The 21,523-nt window shown below is 32.5% G+C and overlaps 1 protein-coding gene across 6 annotated transcripts in view; it reads right to left on the minus strand.

Moving 5' to 3' along the window:
• Positions 1-21,523, minus strand: part of LOC126881213 (prestin-like) — a 308,541-nt gene that overhangs the window by 59,685 nt on the left and 227,333 nt on the right. For all 6 annotated transcript variants that reach the window (XM_050645322.1, XM_050645324.1, XM_050645321.1 and 3 more), the window contains exon 2: positions 5,055-5,164. In XM_050645322.1, coding sequence (XP_050501279.1) covers positions 5,055-5,160 — 106 coding nt within the window. In that variant the 5' untranslated portion in view covers positions 5,161-5,164. The remainder of the gene's footprint in view (positions 1-5,054; positions 5,165-21,523) is intronic.

Below are 21,523 nucleotides of genomic sequence, written 5' to 3' on the forward strand. Positions count from 1 at the left end.
CGAAATAAAATACAACCAAATATAGAGTAAGAAAACGATATATGAGATGAAGATTTGTAGAAAGTTTGTTCGTAATCAGATTATGTAAATTAAAGCATTGCCTAGTAATAGGTAACTATATTATTTTGTTTACATTTTCCAAATAGATAGGTATTGAAACTATTAGGTATTTCCAACTGAAACATTTAGAATTACGTACCTGCGGCTTTTCAAAACTATTTAAAAAGTCACTATAATTAAAAATTTGATTTTATTTCTGTCCACACATCAATAAAAACTAATATTATACAATATTTTTGTTTACCGATAACCTCCATATTGAACAATTATTGACAGATCATTTCAAAATTTCAACACCCAATCAGAGCCCGTATAACAACTAATATCATACTGTCGGTGTGCGCATGCGCGCGGATCAATCAAATTTTACCCTCAATCGATTCGCCGCTAAAGAAGAATATCTTCAATAACCAAGTTTCACTAATTGGCAATATCTTTAATACATTTACTTTTGGTTGAGACTGGATGAATGACCATAGTCCAAGCCAAAAAAAACTGACCAAAATTTGTAGTCAAGTGGATTGAGGTCCGGACTAATTGACGGCCAATCAATGGTTAATCATAATAAATTTGGATAGATGATTTTCAAGTCACTGCTGAATGTAGTTTTAGCCTTGCGCAGGTGCTGGTGAGGTGCAGATGATTCCAACTTTATGCTCAAAATAATTTTTTCTTTGATTTGTCCGTCATCTGCCATCATTCTGATCCATAGGCATAGGTAAATATTGGTTCTATAATTGCTCTGTAGATTGTCAACTTTGTATTAACGGAAATTCTATTGGAAGAAACTAAATAATTTAGACACACATTTTCTTTTGTCCATATAGAAATCTGGACGGACATCACACGCAAATAAACCTTTATCAGATAATACTCTGCCTAAATAGTTATATTCTTCACATTGTCTTACTTGTCTTTATTGCAACTCCGAATCTTCGTTTTCTTCCCTCTCCCCTATTCTTAGGTAAAAATATGTTTTTCTATTTCTTGTAACTCCCTTCTTTTATTTTTTAAAGGTTCGGCCGTACAACCTTCCCACCGAGCTATTGACGGTAATGCCTCCATAATTATTATTGCAGATTTTCTTTTCTGCTTTTGTTCAAATATTCCTTGCTGCTTGGTGTATGTGTTACCGGCCAAACCCGATTTCAGGACAAACTAGTTTGGCCTAGGATAAACTCTCAATTATTTTTTCGAAGGCGTTCATAGACGTGCATAGTAAAGAAATTCCTCTATAATTACTGCAACATTTCTTGTCTCCATTCTTGTAAATGGGCAAAACCAGCGCCATTTCTCAATCTTTTGGAATTATCTCTGTCTTCCATATTTCATTAAGAATCTCCACGATTACTTCATTACCTTTCTCACCCATGTGCTTCAGCATTTCGTTCGTTATCCTATCAAACCCAGGCGCTTTTCCTTTTTTTAGCCATTTAATAGCATCCTCTAACTCTTCTAAATACCTCGCGTCAAAATAAATACCTAGCTGAATTGAATAAAATACTCTGTAATTTAAAAATAATAATTTTTGTTAAAACCATAACAATTCATCGTTAAAACTAATGGACAATTGGTCATAAAAACAATTATATTGTAATAAATAATTAATGTTTTTTATAAAAGCAATAATTATGTATAACTCAATTATAAAAATTATTATTTATTTTTCCATAGTTGGTGATATTTAGATTGCCGAGTATCATTGCCTTCTTGCACTTGCATTTGTTTGTGGAACAGTTTCTGTTGCAGCTGCATTTGACAAAACCTTGTTCTAATCCAATTGAAACTCTCGTTGCTGAAACCCTTAACGATATTTTAGAGCCTTAGTTTATATCTGCTACCTCTAAAAAGTTTGATGACAAATGTCGAATTCTCAACTGACAAAAAATTACAAACGTATTTGAGACCTTAATACCCCAAAAAATTAGATAAATTATTAAGAAAGAAAAAAATAAAACCCAGAATATAGTTTCTGAAGTAAACCAAGTTTGTTGCCAACTTAGCATATGTAAACGAAGGTCCTTATAACGAATTCACAGGGTGTCAGGTGGTACCGTAATCGAACAATTGTTTGAACAATTTTTTTTAAACAAATTCACAAAAAAAAATTCACTTCGGACATTTTTTGGACATCATTAATTTGGGTCATTCGGAGCAAAAGAGGTCTTTTGTGATTTTTCTGTAAAATTTATTGTTCTCGAGTTATACGCGATTTAAAATTTGAAAGATGCGAAAATGACCATTTTTAAGTCGTAATAACTTAGTTAAAAATTATTATTATGAAAGTCAGAAAGTCACCAAATCAAATTTTAACGACCCCCCTACAAGGTACTGAAGAAATATTTGTCATTATTGTATTACTAAGCTGTTATTTTTAATTATTAACAATGAGCGCTAGGAGCGTATTGAGGCGACTGTCAATGTGAGTGCGACTGAGATGCACCATTGGACGGTCGGAATGGAGGATCTTACTCGCACTCACATTGAAGGCCGCCTCAATACGCTTTTAGCGCTCATTGTTGATAATTAAAAATAACATCTTAGTAATAAAATAATGACAAAAATTTATTCAGGATCTTGTAGGGGGGGCTTTAAACTTTGATTAGGCGACTTTCTGACTTTCATAGTAGTTTTTAATCGAGTTATTAAGCCTTAAAAATGGTTATTTCGCATTTTTCAAATTTTAAATCGCGTGTAACTCGAAAACTATAAATTTTAGAGAAAAATCAGAAGATACCTTTTTTGCTCCGAATGACCAAAATAATCTAAAAAATTTGTCCGGGGTGAAATACTTAGTTATTTATAAAACAGTTCGTGAAGTATGCTTTTTGCTCACGCACGCAATGTTTAGAGCACGAGCGGTACGAGTGCTATACATCGCCTAAGTGCGCAAAAAGTATTTCACCCACAGTTTCATACAATATTTTATCTACCAAAAAACAAATAAAAAAACTGCAACTCTTCGTCACTGGAATACATTCCTATTTTACAATTTTTTTAGAACTTTGACATTTAAAAATTCAAACTTCTGTCAAACCACAAAACTGTCAAAACTTTTTTTGTAATTTATTGCTCACATGTCATCACCATGACAAGGCGAAAGTTAAGGATATTTGATTATATGAAAGTGTGCTAAAAAACAGTGCGAAAAAGTAAATCCCATTTAAAATACATTATTACTTCAGGCACACTTTAAACCCTTCATGTACTGCTATCTATATTTACAATTTTCACACAATAAAAACTTATACATAATATGAGGTAGAGTAGATAAGAGTTATTTTTGTGAATTTGGTTAACAAAAATTGATTAAACAGTTTTTCGACCGCGGTACCGCCTGACACTCTGTATTTGTTATAAGGATGTATTTGTTTGAGTAAGTTTGTGCAAAAAAGTCGAATCAGAATAATTTACCTAACGGGGGCGACGTTACAGTCTGGACTAATAAGTAGTTGAAACGGTCAAACAAAGAGACGCACACTCATCAAAAATGCACGTGAGATTATACTCGTATAAATTGTATAATCTATTTTACTAACAAAGGTTAGGAAGAGTCAACTTCAACTAGTAAAAGTTGATTTAAATTTTTCAAATCAACTTTTACTGCTCGTTTCAGTTGGAGTTGACTCGAACTAGGAAAAGTCAACTCTAACTGAGAATCAACTTGAACTGTAACATACACTTTCGATTACATCTGATCAGTTAGATACAAAAGAAGAGGATTAATGGGCCAGCAGCTACATCAAACAAAGCCAATCGATATTGCTAAAAAGTTGGATGAGTTACATGTTGAACAACAACTAAAGATTGAAACTTACAAAAGAGATATTATGGATTCATAAGAGTGGAATTTTTGTATGTACAAAATCCTATGAAGAACAAATATTCATTCATTTAAATTATTTCACAACCGCTTAAAGCAATTTTTTATTAATATTATCTTGAACTTGAAAATGAGAGACATCTTATATTTTAATTCGTTCAAAGAAGACCAACATCTTCGGAGAAGATGTTGTTTCAACATCTTCTCTGAGGTTCACGTCGCGTTCAGAGAAAATCAATATCCTCAGAGATGTTGGCCTTCTCTGAAGGAATTGAATTATAAGATGTGTCCCATTTTCATTTTCTATTAGTATTATGTACTCATATCTGAGTACAGAAAACCAAGTTTCGTTGAATAGATTTTTACTTAGATGAATAGACAGGCAGTTAAATGCAATTTTAGATTTCCCCTAGTCTTCTTCTAATTCATCGTTCGTCTGTTTGCAAGTACAGCAGAGGGTCGATAATCCGAACTAATTGGTACAGGGGTAGTTCGGATTATCGAACATATGTTCAAAATACATACAAAGCTCATAAACATAGTACATATTATGTACATACGTTTTAGTTACAAGGAATAAAACACCTGCATAATAAACAAATATATTGTATGTATTTCTGCATAAACAAAATAAAAATCCGCGGTCATATTTTGCCCATGTTGTCATATTAAATCCAAAAATTCGGTCCGCGATGATATTTTTTAATTTTATATTTTTTTTTTGCGTTCGGATTAGCGAACGTTCGGATTACCAGGGTTCGGATTATCGACGCTCTACTGTATTAGAAAGAACGAATACAGGTGTTACCAGAACTTGGTCCCAGTAGAACCATCCTTGGTCTGGAACTAATGCTTCGAACCTTTTGTTATTATCTTCTGTATAATTCATTACATGATCATTTTGATTGATCTGGATTGCTAAAGTACACTTATGGATATACTTCCGGTACACATATATGCTTCCTAGAAATTGACGTTTTTTAAGTAATAGTTAGAAATAAATCTAATACAATGACTTTATCTCAAATTCATCATTTTGCATGTATCACAAAGTTTGTAAATAGAACGAGAAGAAAATTACCTGCGCTCTCATAGCTTTGGTTAGATTAGAATCAAATTAATAGTTTTCCAATGTGTGGATTAAAAATGATTTTAAATAATATTGACTTACATGTGTGATATGGTTTTTCATATTCGTAGTCTCTGTTTAATTCTTCTATTTGGTAAACGGGTCTTTCTACTAGTAGTGCTGAGTGCTTATCACCCTCATTTTTCATAATACTAAAACAAAAAAGATACGATAAAATCATAGAAAAAGTCCTGAAACAGTTTATTAAAACATACATGATCTTAAGAAATGAGATGTAATTTCTGAGAAATGCTTTTATTCATTTTACTGTTTTGCACAAGTAACCCTATTGTTAGAACTTTAGCACGTAAATACATATTAATCAATGTTAATTAAGTGTAAAATAAACAATGAAACCCAATGAATACATAAAACAGTTTGATTAAATTTTTGTTACGGGGGGTAGTAAATTGTTCATTATAAACGATGTTCGACAAGAAATACACTAATACTTAAAAAGCCTACACACGTCCCGACCTGACCACCCGACTGACGGGTCTGGCAACGTTGGGTCTGACCGTTGGAGTGTGTGTAGGCTTGACGTACAACAGCCCGAGTGCTGGGGCCTAAATTTGTCGGGTCGGGACGTGTGTAGCGTTGTTGGCCTGACCTCCGACTCCAACAGGGATGAATAATTGTTTATAATATATACGGGTGGCTTGTGTAAAGCGGTGCTAAATGCGCGTAAAGTAAGGTCTGCTAAATGCGCTGGAGCGATGACATCAGAAGAGTCGCAGGACCAATGTGGAAACGCCTCACACACAACAGAGATAAATGGCGAGAAATGGGAGAGGCCTTTATTCGACATTTCGAATAGAAAAAAGGCTATAAAAAAATGCTAAGGTCTATAATATAATATACAGCATACAGAGTGAGTTTTATGTATGGAAACACTCAAATATCTCGGAAACGGCTTGCTCGATTTTTATAGATTTTGGTGGATAAGGGTTTTCTAATGCGGCCGATATTATAGTGGTAATTACATTGTTGTCAGATCTCCGTTTTTCTGGAAATCTCATGAACTTTCTTATTTCAAATGCAACACCCTGTATATTTTTAGCGTTTTGAAGTCCTTAAGAAATACTGATTATTTCTTATGTGATATTTCCTATACCTAAATGCCATAATTTCGGAGTTATTGCTACATTAATTTTCAAAAAAAATTTAAAATTATAAAATTCAATTTTTTCGGCTCGGGTAGACATTATTTTAGGTTGCTTGGATTATTGTAAACAAAAAAGGTCTTTTGTAATTTTTCTCTAAAGTTAATCGTTTCCGAGTTATAAACAATTTAAAACTGAAAAAAATCGAATAATGACGATTTTCAAAGTTCAAAAGCACAAATAAAAAATAGTATTTTTGAAACTACGAAAAACCTAAATTGAAGTTCAAGCCTTATTTTATCAGCTACCGATAAGTAATTTGAGCTTGTTTCATTTTAAAACATTGCTTTTTAGTTGTTAATATTAATCGCCAAACCTCTCATGTGCGCTTTATTATCAATTAAAAACAATGTTTTAGAATAAAATGTGCCAACAATCCTTATGGTGAGCAGAAAGTTTAAGCTCGAATTCAGTACTTCGTAATTTCAAAAATTATATTTTTTACTTGTTTTTAAACATTGAAAATCGTCATTTCTCGTTTTTTTTTTTTAGTTTTAAATTACATACTTATAACTCGAAAACGATTAACTTTAGAGAAAAATTACAAAAGACCTTTTTTGTTCCCAATGATCCAAAGAACCTAAAATAATGTCTAACCGGGCCGAAAAAATTGATTTTTATGATAACTATGTTTATTTTTTTTTAAATAAATGTAGCAATAACTCCGAAATTGTGGCATTTAGGTATAGGGAATATAACATGAAAAATAATCAGAATTTCTTAAAGACTTCAAAACGTAAAAAATATACAGGGTGTTCTATTTGAAATAAGAAAGTTTATTAGATTTACAGAGAAACGGAAGATCTGACAACAATGTAATTACAACTATAATATCGGCCATACCTATTAGAAAACCCTTACTCAGCAAAATCCATAAAATGCGTGCAAGTCGTTTTCGAGAAAATTGAGGGTTTCTATACATAAAACTCACTCTGTATAATTTACTACCTGATGATATTGTTGCATTTTTGTTGAACATGTTGCATCTTTGTACTCCAAATTATAATGTTAGAAAATTAACTGTAGGGAGTTTCTTCTTCTCCAGGTGCCATCACCGCTATGAAGGTTGGCAATCATCATAGGTATTTTAATTTTTGAGGCAGTAGCTCTACATTGTTTTGAGCTGCATCCAAACCATTCTCTCAGGTTCTTCACCCATGAAATTCGTCTTCTTCCGATGTTCCTTCTTCCATTTATCTTTCCTTGCATTATGAGTCGCAGGATGCCACACTTCTCGCCCCGTATCACATGTCCGAGATATTGTAGCTTTGTTTCTTTAATTTTAAATTGAACTTTATTCACTTTACCTATTCTTCTCAGTACTTCATGGTTCGTAACTCTATCTACCCAGGAAACCCTCATAATTCTTCTATAAGTCCACATTTCAAAGGCGTTACGTCCCTACATTTAACCTCCATGATTCCACTTCATAGTATAGTACACTATATACGTAATATTTTGTTAAGCGTACTTTAAGAGCTAATGTTAAATCTTTGCTAAATAGGACCTATTTCATTTTCATAAAATTAGAACGTGCTTTTTCGATTCTGACTTTGATTTCTGCAGTGTAGTCATTATTTTCTGTTATAAGTGTTCCTAGGTAAGTGTACTTTTTTACTCTTTCGATCTGCTGGCCCTCTACTATCCAGATTTCGTTAGTATTATAGTTTGTTTCCAGGTCTTGTAAACTATCGGCTATTATTACTGTATCATCTGCATATCTGATGTTGTTAACTAAGACTCCATTTACTCTTAGGCCGACTGTTTCATCTTCCAGAGTTTCTCGAATTATCTCTTTAGAATAAGCGTTTAATAATAGAGGTGATAGTATGCAGCCTTGCCTAGCTCCTCTCTTTATTTCCATTTCCTCAGATGTTTCTTTTTCATTTCTTACTATTGCTCGCTGATTGTAATAGAGGTGTCTTATTAGCCTTAAATCTCTTTCACCTAGGTTTTTATTTATTTATTTTTTCATTATTTATTTTTACTTTTTTAATTTTTATTCTTTTTTATTGTATTTATTTATTTTTATTTTTTAGGGAGTTTTAAATCACTGTAAATGACCTGATTTGGGATAAACCAGGGGGCAGTCGCTATAGTTCTTAATGTCCTTAACTGGAATCGTTCTGGGATCGCTATGTTGCTGTCAGATGCTGTACCCCAGAGTTGTACGCTGTATGTCCAAACAGGCTTTATGACGGAGCTGTAGACCAGGAGTTTATTTTTTAATGCGAGGGGCGGGTTACTTCCAAGTAGCCAATAGTGTTTTTTAGGTATAATTCCTAGTTGTTTACGTTTATTCCATATATTTATTTTCCAAGGTAGCCTTCTGTCTACCTTTTTTGGTACATATTAGGTTGTTGTTATAATGTATTGATGGTGTACCACCTTGGCATTTTGTGAAAGTTACATTGGTCGATTTTTCCTAATTTATTTTTATTCTCCATCCACTAGCCCATTTGTGTTTCTTTTAGTCTTATTTGTAAAGTGCGGGTTGTAATTTCGGGATTTGTGAATTTCACCATAATTGCAGTATCATCTGCAAATGTAACTGTTAGATCACGGTCATCGGTTGGAAAGTCAGCAGTAAACAAATTATAAAGTATGGGACCAAGTATACTTCCTTGGGGTACACCAGATTTTATAGAATGAACGTAGTGTTATTACGTTGTAAAATCATGATGTCTTATTTGAAAGTGCCTTTCTCTAAGATGAGATTTGAGCAGAATGTAGAGTGGATGAGATAGCTTTTTCTTTAGTTTATAAAGCAATCCGGGGTGCAAAACCTTGTCGAAAGCTTGACTTATATCCAAAAATACAGCATTGCAACAGCTCCTTTCCTGAAATGTTGTTTGTATCAGGTCAACGACTTTGTGGACTTGTTCAATGGTCGAGTGTTTAAAAAGCGAAATCAAAATTGATGCGATGTGACATGTTCATCTACTTCTATTAATGATCGTTGTTTTATAATTTTCTCTGCCATTTTAGACACAGCAGGTAATAAGGTTGTTGATCTGTATGATTTTATCTCTTTAGCAGGTTTTCCTGGTTTCTGTATTAGTATAATGTCTGCTAACTTCCATTTTGCTGGAAAATATCCTAGCCTTATAGGCGCATTTTTAGTTGTGTTACCATTGTAATCCCTTTTTTGGTAATTGTTTGATTATCTCAGCAATTAAGGATATCGTAGAAACTATGTTAAAATGTAAATTTTTATCAATTGACACGAAGAGCCAATTGGTAAACATTTACAGATTAATATATTTTTTTAGGTTGTAATATTTTCGTTTTGAAAACTGAAAATCCAAAACGTCAAAACAAATGTAAAATGTAATTCTCATTACATTATATTACTGTTTAATTCCATAGAAATAAAATATTTAACTTAAACATGCCACAAGAAACCAATTTCAGAAGTTTTCCTAAGGTCTGCATTAGTATTATTATAGGAATATGGGTACGTGACTTGCCACGATTAATGCCTTTTCCCTAAATTAATTTCTTAAATCCACACATATCATAGAACAATTATTCATGTTACCTAAAAACTTTAATGATATTTAACGTCTTTCTCATAGACACATCCATCTCATCTCATAGACACAATAATTAGCTAACCTCTACTATCGACAAGGAAATATCTACTGTAGGACTCTATGGATGACAAAAAAATTATACATCGATATAACGTATTCATCATATTATGATACAGTACGTAAATCGTTCAGTTGGACATAGGGAATATACATTGAGATAATTGTTGCAATTGCGCTCTCTCAATGGCAATTCAATTCCACTGACACAAATAAACGTCAAAACATGACAATGTAGTAGCTAAATATTTTTGGGTTAGGGAATGGGAAGACTGTGTCTGTTTAATTTTTAAATTAGTCTTTAAATAAAAATAGTTTAAAAATTAAAGTAAAATTATTCACTCATCAATCATAGTCTTTGTTTTTGATTGACAGCCTTGCTTCCAAACTCAATCATTGTATTCGTTCTAACAGCTCTATTGCACCAGAAACTCGTACTCGAACAGAAGCAACTAGCACAGGTTAGCACAGTTGCCACAATCATCTCAATGTATATTCCTTATTTCCAGCTGAACGACTTACGTACTGTATATAGTACATCGAATAAAAATATCGATATACAATACGATATACAATAATCCGGTTTCCGAAAGAATGGTAGTCTCAAAATTTATGTAATCGACGATTAACAATAAATTAAATGCGTCAGAAACGTCAATGAAACTAGTTTTAACAACAATCGATCACCTGACAAACGATTAATCGATAGTTAACAGCCGATCATAAGTGTTTTGAGTCTCCGAAAGGTCGATTAACCAGTTTCGCTTGTCAAACGGCGGTCAAAATGGACTGTTAGCTAATCTGAGATTATCCATCGATTAACGGGCTGTTAAGAATTTCTTAGTTTTTTAATTACTGTAATTAACAAATACCGAGAAAAAATGTCAAATAACAGATCTAAAAATAAGATAAATCATATTCAAGAAAAATAAGATTTTTTTATGGAAGAAATAATTTAAAATATTTATTTAACTTGCAGAACTTGGATATCTCGGACATATTTTTATATTTGATTTTATAATTTATATTTTTTTCTTTTAAAAATGTAAGATAACAACGATTCTAGACTCATAGAGCTAATTTTCGAGAGGCCAGAGCTCTAAAAAGCAGAACATAATGATTATAGCGATGTAAATAAGAGGGAAAACGTATGAGAAATTATAGTAGCCTAGCTTTGAAGACAATAAAACAGCCGTTAAATAAATTAAAAATATATACACAAAGTAAATATATAGACAAAAAATAAAAATACGAGTATAAAATATTATAGATCATAAATAAACTGTTTTATATCTCCAACTCTCGTCATATAAATTTCATGCGGCTTATTTATTTTTTGAAATTATCTAGCCTCATTTTTAAAATGCTCCCGTTCAATTCTTTCTCAAAACAAGAGTGACAGTACACAAGAGAGACTGTGAGAGAGAATGCACCTTTAGAATCTAAAGATATAAGTTTGGATTTAGAGGTTAATATTATTGAAATGTTGAAGGATAACAGCCGATTGTGACAGTATCGATACCAAATCGTATGTCAGATCATCGATTTACATGATCTATGATCATGTAATTTTACAATAATTGGCGTTTCAGAAACCCATCACAGCTGGTTACAGTTGATCAAATCTGACAGCCGATTAGATGATCGGAGATTTGAATAACGTTTCGGAAACCGGCTGTACGTCGGACAATAAGTCTCGGTCCTAACCATGAGATGGCGACTCTAGTGAATTTTCCATTTGACATTTCGGTAGTCCTAACCTTCAAAAGTGCACTGTTAAAATGTCCATGTCATTCGGATTATTATTTATACCTATTGGGACCGTGCAAGTTCGGAAAAGCGACACCTGGTTTCTAGGCTCTGCTTCGCACTTTTAATTATATTGGCCAATCATATGGTCCTGGTTACTGGATAATTGTCAAGGCCATAGTCAAAAAAAATAATAAGAAAAAATAAGATTTAGGTTATGTTATTTAAACGTAAATAATTGTATGTAGTAAATAAAATTAGTTATTAAAATGCAGTACTGCAAGCAAAATACTATTAATTAAATTTACCTTTATATAATAATTGCATATCATATCAATATTGTGGAGCAATATATAATTTTTCTTCTTAAATGACAATAGGTATGAAATGTACGTCAATTTGACAATTTTAATTGACAATATGAATTATTTAAGAAAGTTGCAATTTTTCTCCGCTATTCGCGCACGATCGTTTCGCGTATCCCTTCCAAGTGCTTGCACACCGCGAATACCTATCCGAGGCAACAACATGGGATTGTGTAATGGTCGGGTGTTGCCCCTGAGTAAGTTCGTGCCTTTGTTTGTCCCATATCAACCAAAATTTGCCAGTTAGCTAAAGAAGAAGAAGAAGAAGCCGATTGTATAATGTACTAACACCTTTTGTGTCTATTAATAATATTTCATCGGAAATCTACTATAGTAATTTAGGAATACCCCAGGGTGGAATATTAGGTCCACTACTCTTTTTACTTTATATAAATGATATGCCTGAATATATCTCAGAAAAACACATATTCATGTATGCAGATGATACCACCATACTTGTCTCAGCGGAATCCTTCGAGTTAGCACATTCTAAGGTCAAGAATGTAATCTTGTCATTTAAGAACTGGTGCTACCGAAATAATTTGGTAATAAATATTGATAAGACAGTATGTATTCAGTTTTCTTATGGTGAAAGAAAAATAAGTACTTCTGTGTTCGAAATTACAGACAACGTGATTAATAAATTAGTTGATAGTACTAAATTTCTTGGCACGATTGTGGACAATACTTTAAATTTTCGTGAACACGTAAAAAATACCTGTTTAAAATTGAATCGAGCATATTTCGCGATATTGTCGTTAAAGGACGAAGTTACTGTAAATGCGTTGGTTACACTATACTACTCCCAAGTGTATTCCATAATCAGTCAAAACATTATTGTTTGGGGACAGGCGTCGGAAAGTTTGAGATTATTTGTCCTACAAAAACAAATAATTCGAACAATATTTGGTTTACGCTTTAGAGACAGTTGTCGACAATGTTTTAAAAATAATAGCATTCTTACGCTTGCTTCAATATAAGTTGTTATCACGCACGTTCACTAAGTTAAATGATCTTAAAACAGCAAATGACTTACACGCATATAACACAAGAAATGCCGGGATAATATATCTTCCCCGTCATATTCATACTAATGTTAGAAAATCTCCTGAATATGCAGGCTCCCTACTTTTTAATACACTACCATCTAGTTTTAAAAATTTTAATTCACTAAGAATTTTCCAAAAAAACTTAAAGAAATTCTTAATAAGCCATGCCTTTTATTCAGTACGTGAATTTACAGAATGATTAGCTCTAATTACACTGGGGAACAGATTTTTTGTTGAGTTAGATCTGACACTTGCTTTTCACTAATTTTTAGCGTCTGAATCTGAGAATAACCTCAGATTTTGTCTATCACGTCAACTTTTTAAACTGAGGTGCCCATTGACTGGCCATGTCTCACTTTATGAGGTGCCCATGCTTTATCTTGATCACCAAATTTCACTTAAGGGCCGGTTGTTCGAACGCTAATCAACATTGATCACTATCAAATACTTAATTACTGTCACAACTGTCAATGTCAACTTTGGTTGGGTTGCCGAAAACATAATTATTGATGACAATTATGAAATTAGTTAATCAATTATGTTAATAATTGTTATGTTAATTGATTAACTAATCTCATAATTATAATTAACTATGTTTTCAGCAACCCAACCAAAGTTGACATTGACAGTTGTGACAGTAATTAAATATTTGATAGTGATCAATGTTGATTAGCGTTCGAACAACCGGCCCTAAAATATGCAAAATATGCTTGTTTGACAAATGTACTGATGTTTGTCGTTTGACTGGAAATGGTAAAACTGCCACATATACAACAAAACGAATGGGGGCTGTCTTCGCACTTACGACGTGTAGGAGTAGAGGTAGCCATAAGGAAACGTTTCAGTTCAAACACAACAAGTATTTCTATACACTTTAGTAAAGAAATACTAAATACTGCTAACCGACACACAACTTTTTACCACAGTATAACCGAGTATAACAGACGTAACTGAACAGGAACAGGCAAGTTTAGACTAGTTGCAGCTATCGGAACGTCAATCCCCTCACCCACATAGAAAACGAACGTGACGTGATAGAAGAAAACTAAAAACAGTTTTGAAACCACCACGCCTAATTCTATAGAAAACAGCTAAAGAATCTAACTCAACAGGAATTGAGTTTTAAATTGTTCCTCAGTGTTATTTAGAAGATGTCCAATGTCTGGGGCGAATTTTAATTAATTGTATTGACATGATTATTTATAGAATAACTGTTGGCAACTTATTATGTATTTGTCTTGTACTATATATTATTTTTGTTTGTAATTGTAGTGTTGTAATGTTTATTGTATTTTTTTTTTGACATGCCCTATGCATACATCTATGTAACCAAGGGTTAATAAAATTATCTATCTATCTATCCAACACCAAATTGTAAGTGAACAAAAGGTCCGATTTCACACACAACAAATAAATCAATGAATAGTTATTCGTCGAATAAAACTTATTAGACGTTTATACACTCACCGGCACGAAAAACGGGCACCCCACAAAATGGGTCATTTTTGATGGCTCGTATTTCCTAAATCTGTTGTCCGATTCAAGTGATTTTTTTAATATGTTATACGCTGTGAGCTCGTACGTAGAGGGGATATTTACAAATTCGCGAGCGCCAGTAGTGACAAGTCTGTAAACCTTTACCGGAAATTTGACATAAATGTCAAAGTGATTAATTTAAAATTAAAATTAAAAACATTAATTATAAAAAATATTAGTTGGTCAAAGCTGTGATATTTATTTTTACCTTAAATATACTAACGTTTTAAATACTGAATTTAAGTTTTTTTAATGTTCCGTAATATGTAATTATTAATTAATATATTAATCTTAGCGCCATCTACACGATAATTGTGAAAGTATCCGAAGTAAGAAATTCATATTTTATCAATAGAACGTCAAAATGATTAGCAAAATCTTAAAAAAATCGATTACAATTTAATTACTTTTTTGCGTTGTAAATATTAAGCGATAACAATTAAATAATAAATTTAAAAATTACCGGTGAAAGTTGAATTAGTAGCCGCTAGGATCGACACCAGCGAAGCTCAGAGCGTATAGCCTTGTTCTTTAACAATATCGATGTAATAATATTATTGCTAGACAGGTAAATTTTCATTGTATACTGGGTGTACCAATCAAACTGTGTTTTTTTCTAAAAGTTCGGAACACCCTGTGGAATATTTTAGCATTTATAAAATTCTGAAATTAAAACCCAACTATAGCCTCAGGTTTTCCTAACATTCTGCTATTTGATTCATTCGCTTATGTGGGATGATAAAAAAGTTAGGTACTTTAACAACTAGCCATGTTCTTCATCAATACAGGGTGTTTCTAAACAAATGCGACAAACTTTAAGCGGTAATTCTACATGAAAAAATAATGACCATTTGCTTTGTAAACATATATCCGCAAATGCTTCGTTTCCGAGATACGGGTTGTTGAAGTTTTTCTTACAAACTGACAATTTATTTATTGCTCTAAAACCGGTTGAGATATGCCAATGAAATTTAGTAGGTTTTAAGAGGTAGTTATGGTGCATTTTTTTCGTACAATTAAAAATTTTATATTCACCATTGGCGGGCATACGGGTAATATGACCGGGTAGTATGACCCGTATGCACTCCAATGGTGAATATAAAATTTTTAATTGTCGTCAAAAATGCGCTATAACTTTCTCTTAAAACCTACCAAATTTCATTTGCATACCTCAACCCGTTTTAGAGAAATAAATAAAACTCGTCAATTGGTAAAAAAAAATTCAACATCCCATATCTCGGAAACGAAGCATTTGCGTACATATGTTTATAAAGCAAACGCCCATTATTTTTTCATGCAGAATTACCCCATAAAGTTTGTCGCACTTATTTAGAAATACCCTGAATTGATGAAGTACAGGGCTAGTTGTTCAAGTACCTAACATTTTTATTATCCCGCATAAGCGAATGAATAAAAAAAACAAAATGTTAAGAAAATCTGAGGCTATAGTTGGGTTTTAATTTCAGTATTTTATAAATGCCTGGATATTCCACAGGGTGTTCCGAACTTTTAGAAAAAAACACAGTTTGATTGGTACACCCGGTATACAATGACAATTTCCAGGCTAGCAACAATATTATTACAGAGACATTGTTAAAGACTAAGGCTATATCATATTAAAAAATCACTTAAATCGGACAACATGTTTAGGAAATACGAGCTATCAAATATGACCCATTTTGTGGAGTGCCCGTTTTTAGTACCGGTGAGTGTATTTCTATTTTGGTTCAATATAATTTTGATAATTTAAAGTTAAACTGACGAATTTACTTTCTTATAGATATTTACAGCGAGATTAACTTGCCGATTAACTTGAAGAGTAAATATACATATTCGATGTACATATATGTACATATATACATATGTATATTCGATAAATAAATAAAATAAGTCTTATTTGACGTTAGTAAAATGGAGATATGTCAGTTTATTGGTCGAATAACTTTATTCATAGAATAAACTACTATTTGCCGTTGATGAAACCGGTCATAGGGATTTTTCCCTTATTCCGCGACGATGAGCTGGCCAAATACCCAGGCCAGTAGGTGGAGGTCAAGAAACTAAAGAAGAAGATTATTATTTATCGAGTTACCGTGCTTGAAGCATAGACATATTAACCGTAGACAAGGCATACTCAGCAAAAATGCGTAACGGGGAAACAGTCTATCGGTGGTCTATCTATCTCTTTTAACCAAGCGATTCCGCGCATGTGACAGAGACAGATGGCTAGACCACTCAATCCTTAATATTGGCGTTACACCTCGATACACAAAGCGGCCCATACTTTTCCTAATCTACGAGTTGTTATATCTATCTATGGCTTCAAGTGACGCTACTTTTGTGATCTTTAGGAACAATGGATTCAAAGCAATTTCGTGTGCTAATTTATCATTGTTGATGGAAAAAATTGATTGGAAAAATACCGTCCAAACTGAGCAATGACACAACAAGTATTACCGAGTCTGCTCCATCTATTACAACCGTTAAATGATGGTTTGCTGATTTCAAACGCGGCCGTACCAACACCAATGATACTGAGCGCTCCGGAAGGACAAATTATACAGTTATTACCGAAATCGTCGAAAAAATAGTCAAAAATAATTATGGAAAAACGCAAAGTGAAGTTGCAAGTGATAGCTAGCCTCATCAAAGGCAGCATTTTGACTGTTATAAATGAACATTTAGGTATGAGGATGCTGTTTTGCAAATGGGTGCCGCGTTTTCTCACACCAGAATAAAAACAATAACGAATTGATTAATCTCAGCGCTGTTTGGACGTTTTTAATCGGAATAAGCTGGAGTTTTTGCGTCGGTATGTCAAAATGGATGAACATGGATCCATCATCACTTCACTCCGGAATCAAATCGGTAGTCATCTGAGTTGACAGCACCCTAAAAAAGCCGTCCAAAGCGACCAAGGACGCAACAAACAGCCGGCAAGGTTAAGGCCTGTGCATTTTGGAACTCCCAAGGAATTATTTTTAAAAGAAAATTCACACTACCAAAGTTTTATATATCATTACAAATATGCAATTTGTTTATAAATTTATTAATTAATAAACAGTTTAATTTGTTTAAACAATTTTTGAAAAAATAATTTTCCTTGAAAAATCTATTTTTTTCATCAAAGTATCATTAATAATCATAGAAACACTTTAATAAATAATTTATTTTTAATAAACTGTTTATTAATTAATACATGTTTAGACAAATTGCATATTTTATTTGTAATGTACATAAAAAGTACATACAAATTAAAAAAGAAAGATCAAAATGCATTGAGTAGATCCCGAGCTATAGAAAATGATAAAAGTTTTAAGTTGCTTTTTTAATTTCTGAATTCGTGGATATGTAGGCTCCCGGCTCCCCCTTCACTTACCCATGACTAGTTACCATTTGAACAATATTTTTGAAAATTCGTGTCAAATACCAGCTTTCTAAATATGTGAAAAGATTTTTTAGATGGATAATTTTTTTAAAATTATTCTAAATGTTTATAAACTACAAAATTTAAAAAATTTGGCATTAGGATTTTTGACTATAATAAATAATTTTCTTTTTTTTTATCATGTTGATAGTATAATTCAGGGGTGGCCAAACTGTGGCTCGCGAGCCACATGTGGCTCTTTGAATGATTATTTGTGGCTCTCAATAAATGTATCTGAATTACTTTTAATTTTTCTGTTTCAAAATGTTTTAAATTACTGACAACAAATATAAAAGACTATGTGTAACATCAGGACAGACAAGGAGACCTCTTATCACCGTTGCTATTCAATTTTGCCTTAGAATATTAAATAAAATATCACCTGAGCTGACTTGAGAATCGAGAATCAAAACTATTTTGATTCTCGATTGCACCTAGATTATCGACTTGGGCCTTCGAATAAATGAAGAGAAAACTAAATACATCTAGTAACCAAAAATCCAAAATCAAGAGTAAGGCAGAATATATGTAACTATTAATGACCACAACCTCGAAGTAGTAAGAGTTTAAATATCTAGAGGCGGTAATCACAGATGGCAACCACATATAAAAAGAGGTCTCAGCAAAGATAGCTGCGTGGAATACAGCATTATACTCGCTATCACCAATATTAAGATCTAAGCTGCTAAAAAGACAATCTAAATTAAGATTGTGCATACCATTTATTCGCCCAAATATTACGTATGTGTGGAAGTGAAACATGGACTCGATATCAGCTGGAAATAAATGAGGTGCTCAGAGCAACAGTGGCCTAACCCACAAATTAACCATTTTTGGATTAATAGGTATATCAATAAAAGCAGGAACATTAAATCTTCGGATTAACAAGGGTGTACACAACCTACCTCTATATTTGGCTAAATGGCGCTAAATAATTGTAGCGCCGTCCCATAAGCACAATGGAAATACGAATGCAAAGCTTGCATTTATCTCAAAACTTCGTTTTGGGGGTTAGGCCACTGTTGCTCTGAGCGCCTCTTATATGCTACTGGGTTTTGAAAGGAAAGTTCTCAGAATGATATTTGGCCCTCAAAGAGATGAATTAACAGGAGATTGGAGAAAGTGCCGCAAAACTGAATTGGTGACTGTGTATGGTACTGAAAATGTCGTCAGACATATAAAAGCTAACCGGATAAGATGGACAGGTTATGATGTAAGATCAGAGGAAGACAGCATGTTAAAGACAGTAGACCAGACCGTAGAAGATCAGTAGGCCGTCTCAAAAAACGATGGAAGGACGATGAAGAATCGAAGTATCCTGAAATAGTAAAAGCTGCTTGTAGAATTTTTTGCATATATTTGAAACAACGATGTGAACCATTTTATTTAACTTTAAAATTCGTGAAATCCAAACAGGGAGAAAAAAATTTAATACCATTTTTACACTTTTTGAATAATTGTTAAATGGCGGCTCGCGAAAAATTTCAAGTTTTGAAAAATGGCTCGGACTATCAAGGAGCTTGGCAACCCCTGGTATAATTCTTCTACTTTCATTTGGCATACGCAGAATTGCTGTTACTTCATTATTTTCTGTTTTATGTTATTGCAAAACAAAAGTCTCCGAGATACACAAACAGAGTAACTTTTAAACTATTTAATGGATGAGTCTCAAATGTTGAGGGTTTGTTAAGTACCCCAATACTCTACTTTGGGTGAAACACCAAAGTTCCACGTTAGTTTTAAAACTGTTATTAACAAAAATAACGATTTTTACTTTTTTGCAGTTTGTGAGCAACAAATTGATTTTTTAACTTTCAAAGATATCTTTGAAGCTTTTGAAGCTTTTTCAATGTCCTCACAAATCAAATTTTGTAATTTTATGCCAACTATTTGGCAAAAAATCTAAAAAATCGCGTTTTCGCACTAAATTGATAATAATTAAAAACCGGCCCCGATCTCTAGGTAGGAAACAGGTAGGTTGTCTTCCTATAGGTCTATAGGCGAGCGGCACATCCCTAATTTGAGGCTTAGAAATCTAAAAAGCGACCATGATAGGTGAATGGCAAGTTTTAGTCATTCTTTATATTTTCGAGGTCGCTGAATCCGAATATGAAGTATATTTTTACCCAGAATTGGTGGAACATGTTTAAAAATCAAATTTTATGCAAAAATGCGAAAAATCAATTTTGATGATTTTTCATATTTACCTCTCTGTATCTTTGGTGGCGGTAAATATTTCCTTTTGAAAATATTACAGTGTCATCTTTGAAGTATTTAGATAACAACGAGCTTTGTTCAAAATGTTGGAACAAATTAAAAGAGCAGTTGTTAATTTTTAAACATTTTGTCGCCAGATTTCGTTAGTTTCATGTTTACTCAAAAAAGTTGAGTGACAAACTTTTTAGTTTATAATTTTATCACAGCTTTTATTTTAACACAGCAATATAATATAATTCATGAAGATGAATTATGGAAAATTTCAAGTCAAAATACATATATGCAATAGGAAAAAAGTTATGTGACTTTATAGACGAGTGGCACTCCCCCAAAAAAACGCTTATTTCTCGAGATACTAACCACAGTGTGGTGAATAGCTAATTTTTATCTTAATTTATGTTTTTGATAGTGCTGAAAACGAAAATGGGGTTTATTTTGAATTTTAGATGGGGGAACATTGTCCAAATCGCAATTTTACCTTAAAAATATAAAAAAATGAAATCACGTTTTTCTTAAAATTAAAAGTTGCTCCATTTTTTTTTCTATAAAATATTTTATTTTTCGTACCCTATATTTTAACATAAACTTAATTAAAAAGCTAAATTTCAAATTTTGTCACTCAACTTCTGCGATTAAACTATGCAATTCAGGAGTTTGCACCTTTTATTTTAAACAATTCATTACTTTTATTGCAATAATACAGAAATATTGAAACAGATACCATTGTCTTCAGAAAGGTGAGTAATAAATACTATAAAAATATCAGCAAAAATATTAAAATGGAACCGGATTTCAGTTTTGTTTATTTTTAGGGCAAAATTGCGATTTTGCCAATGTTCTCCCAAGTAAAATTCAAAATAAACTTAATTGTCGTATTCAGCACCATCAAAAATTAAAAGTATGACCAAAATTAGCCATTCACCACACCGTGGTCATCACCACACCGCACAGTATCTCGAGAAATAAGCTTTTTTGGGGTTTGCCGCTCCTTTATAAAGTTACATAACTTTTTTCCTATGGCATATTTTGACTTAAAATTTTCCAGAAAACTTCTTCATGAATTATATTTTGCAGTGGTGTTGGTTAAAATTATAAACTAAAAACTTTGTCTCTCAACTTTTTTAAGTAAACATGAAACTAACGAAATCGGACGACAAAATGTTTAAAAATTAACAACTCTTCTTTTAATTTGTTTAAACAATTTGGACAAAGCTCGTTGTTATCTAAATACTTCAGAGATAACAAAGTAAAATTTTCAAAATGAAATATTTGTAATGACCAAAGATATAGCGAGGTAAACTTGAAAAATCATCAAAATTGATTTTTCGCATTATTGTATAAAATTTGATTTTTGAACATGTTCCCCCAACTCTAGATGAAAATAAACTTCATATTCAGATTCAGCGAACACG

This window comes from Diabrotica virgifera, chromosome 3 (assembly GCF_917563875.1).
Source record: "Diabrotica virgifera virgifera chromosome 3, PGI_DIABVI_V3a".
NCBI lineage: Eukaryota > Metazoa > Arthropoda > Insecta > Coleoptera > Chrysomelidae > Diabrotica > Diabrotica virgifera.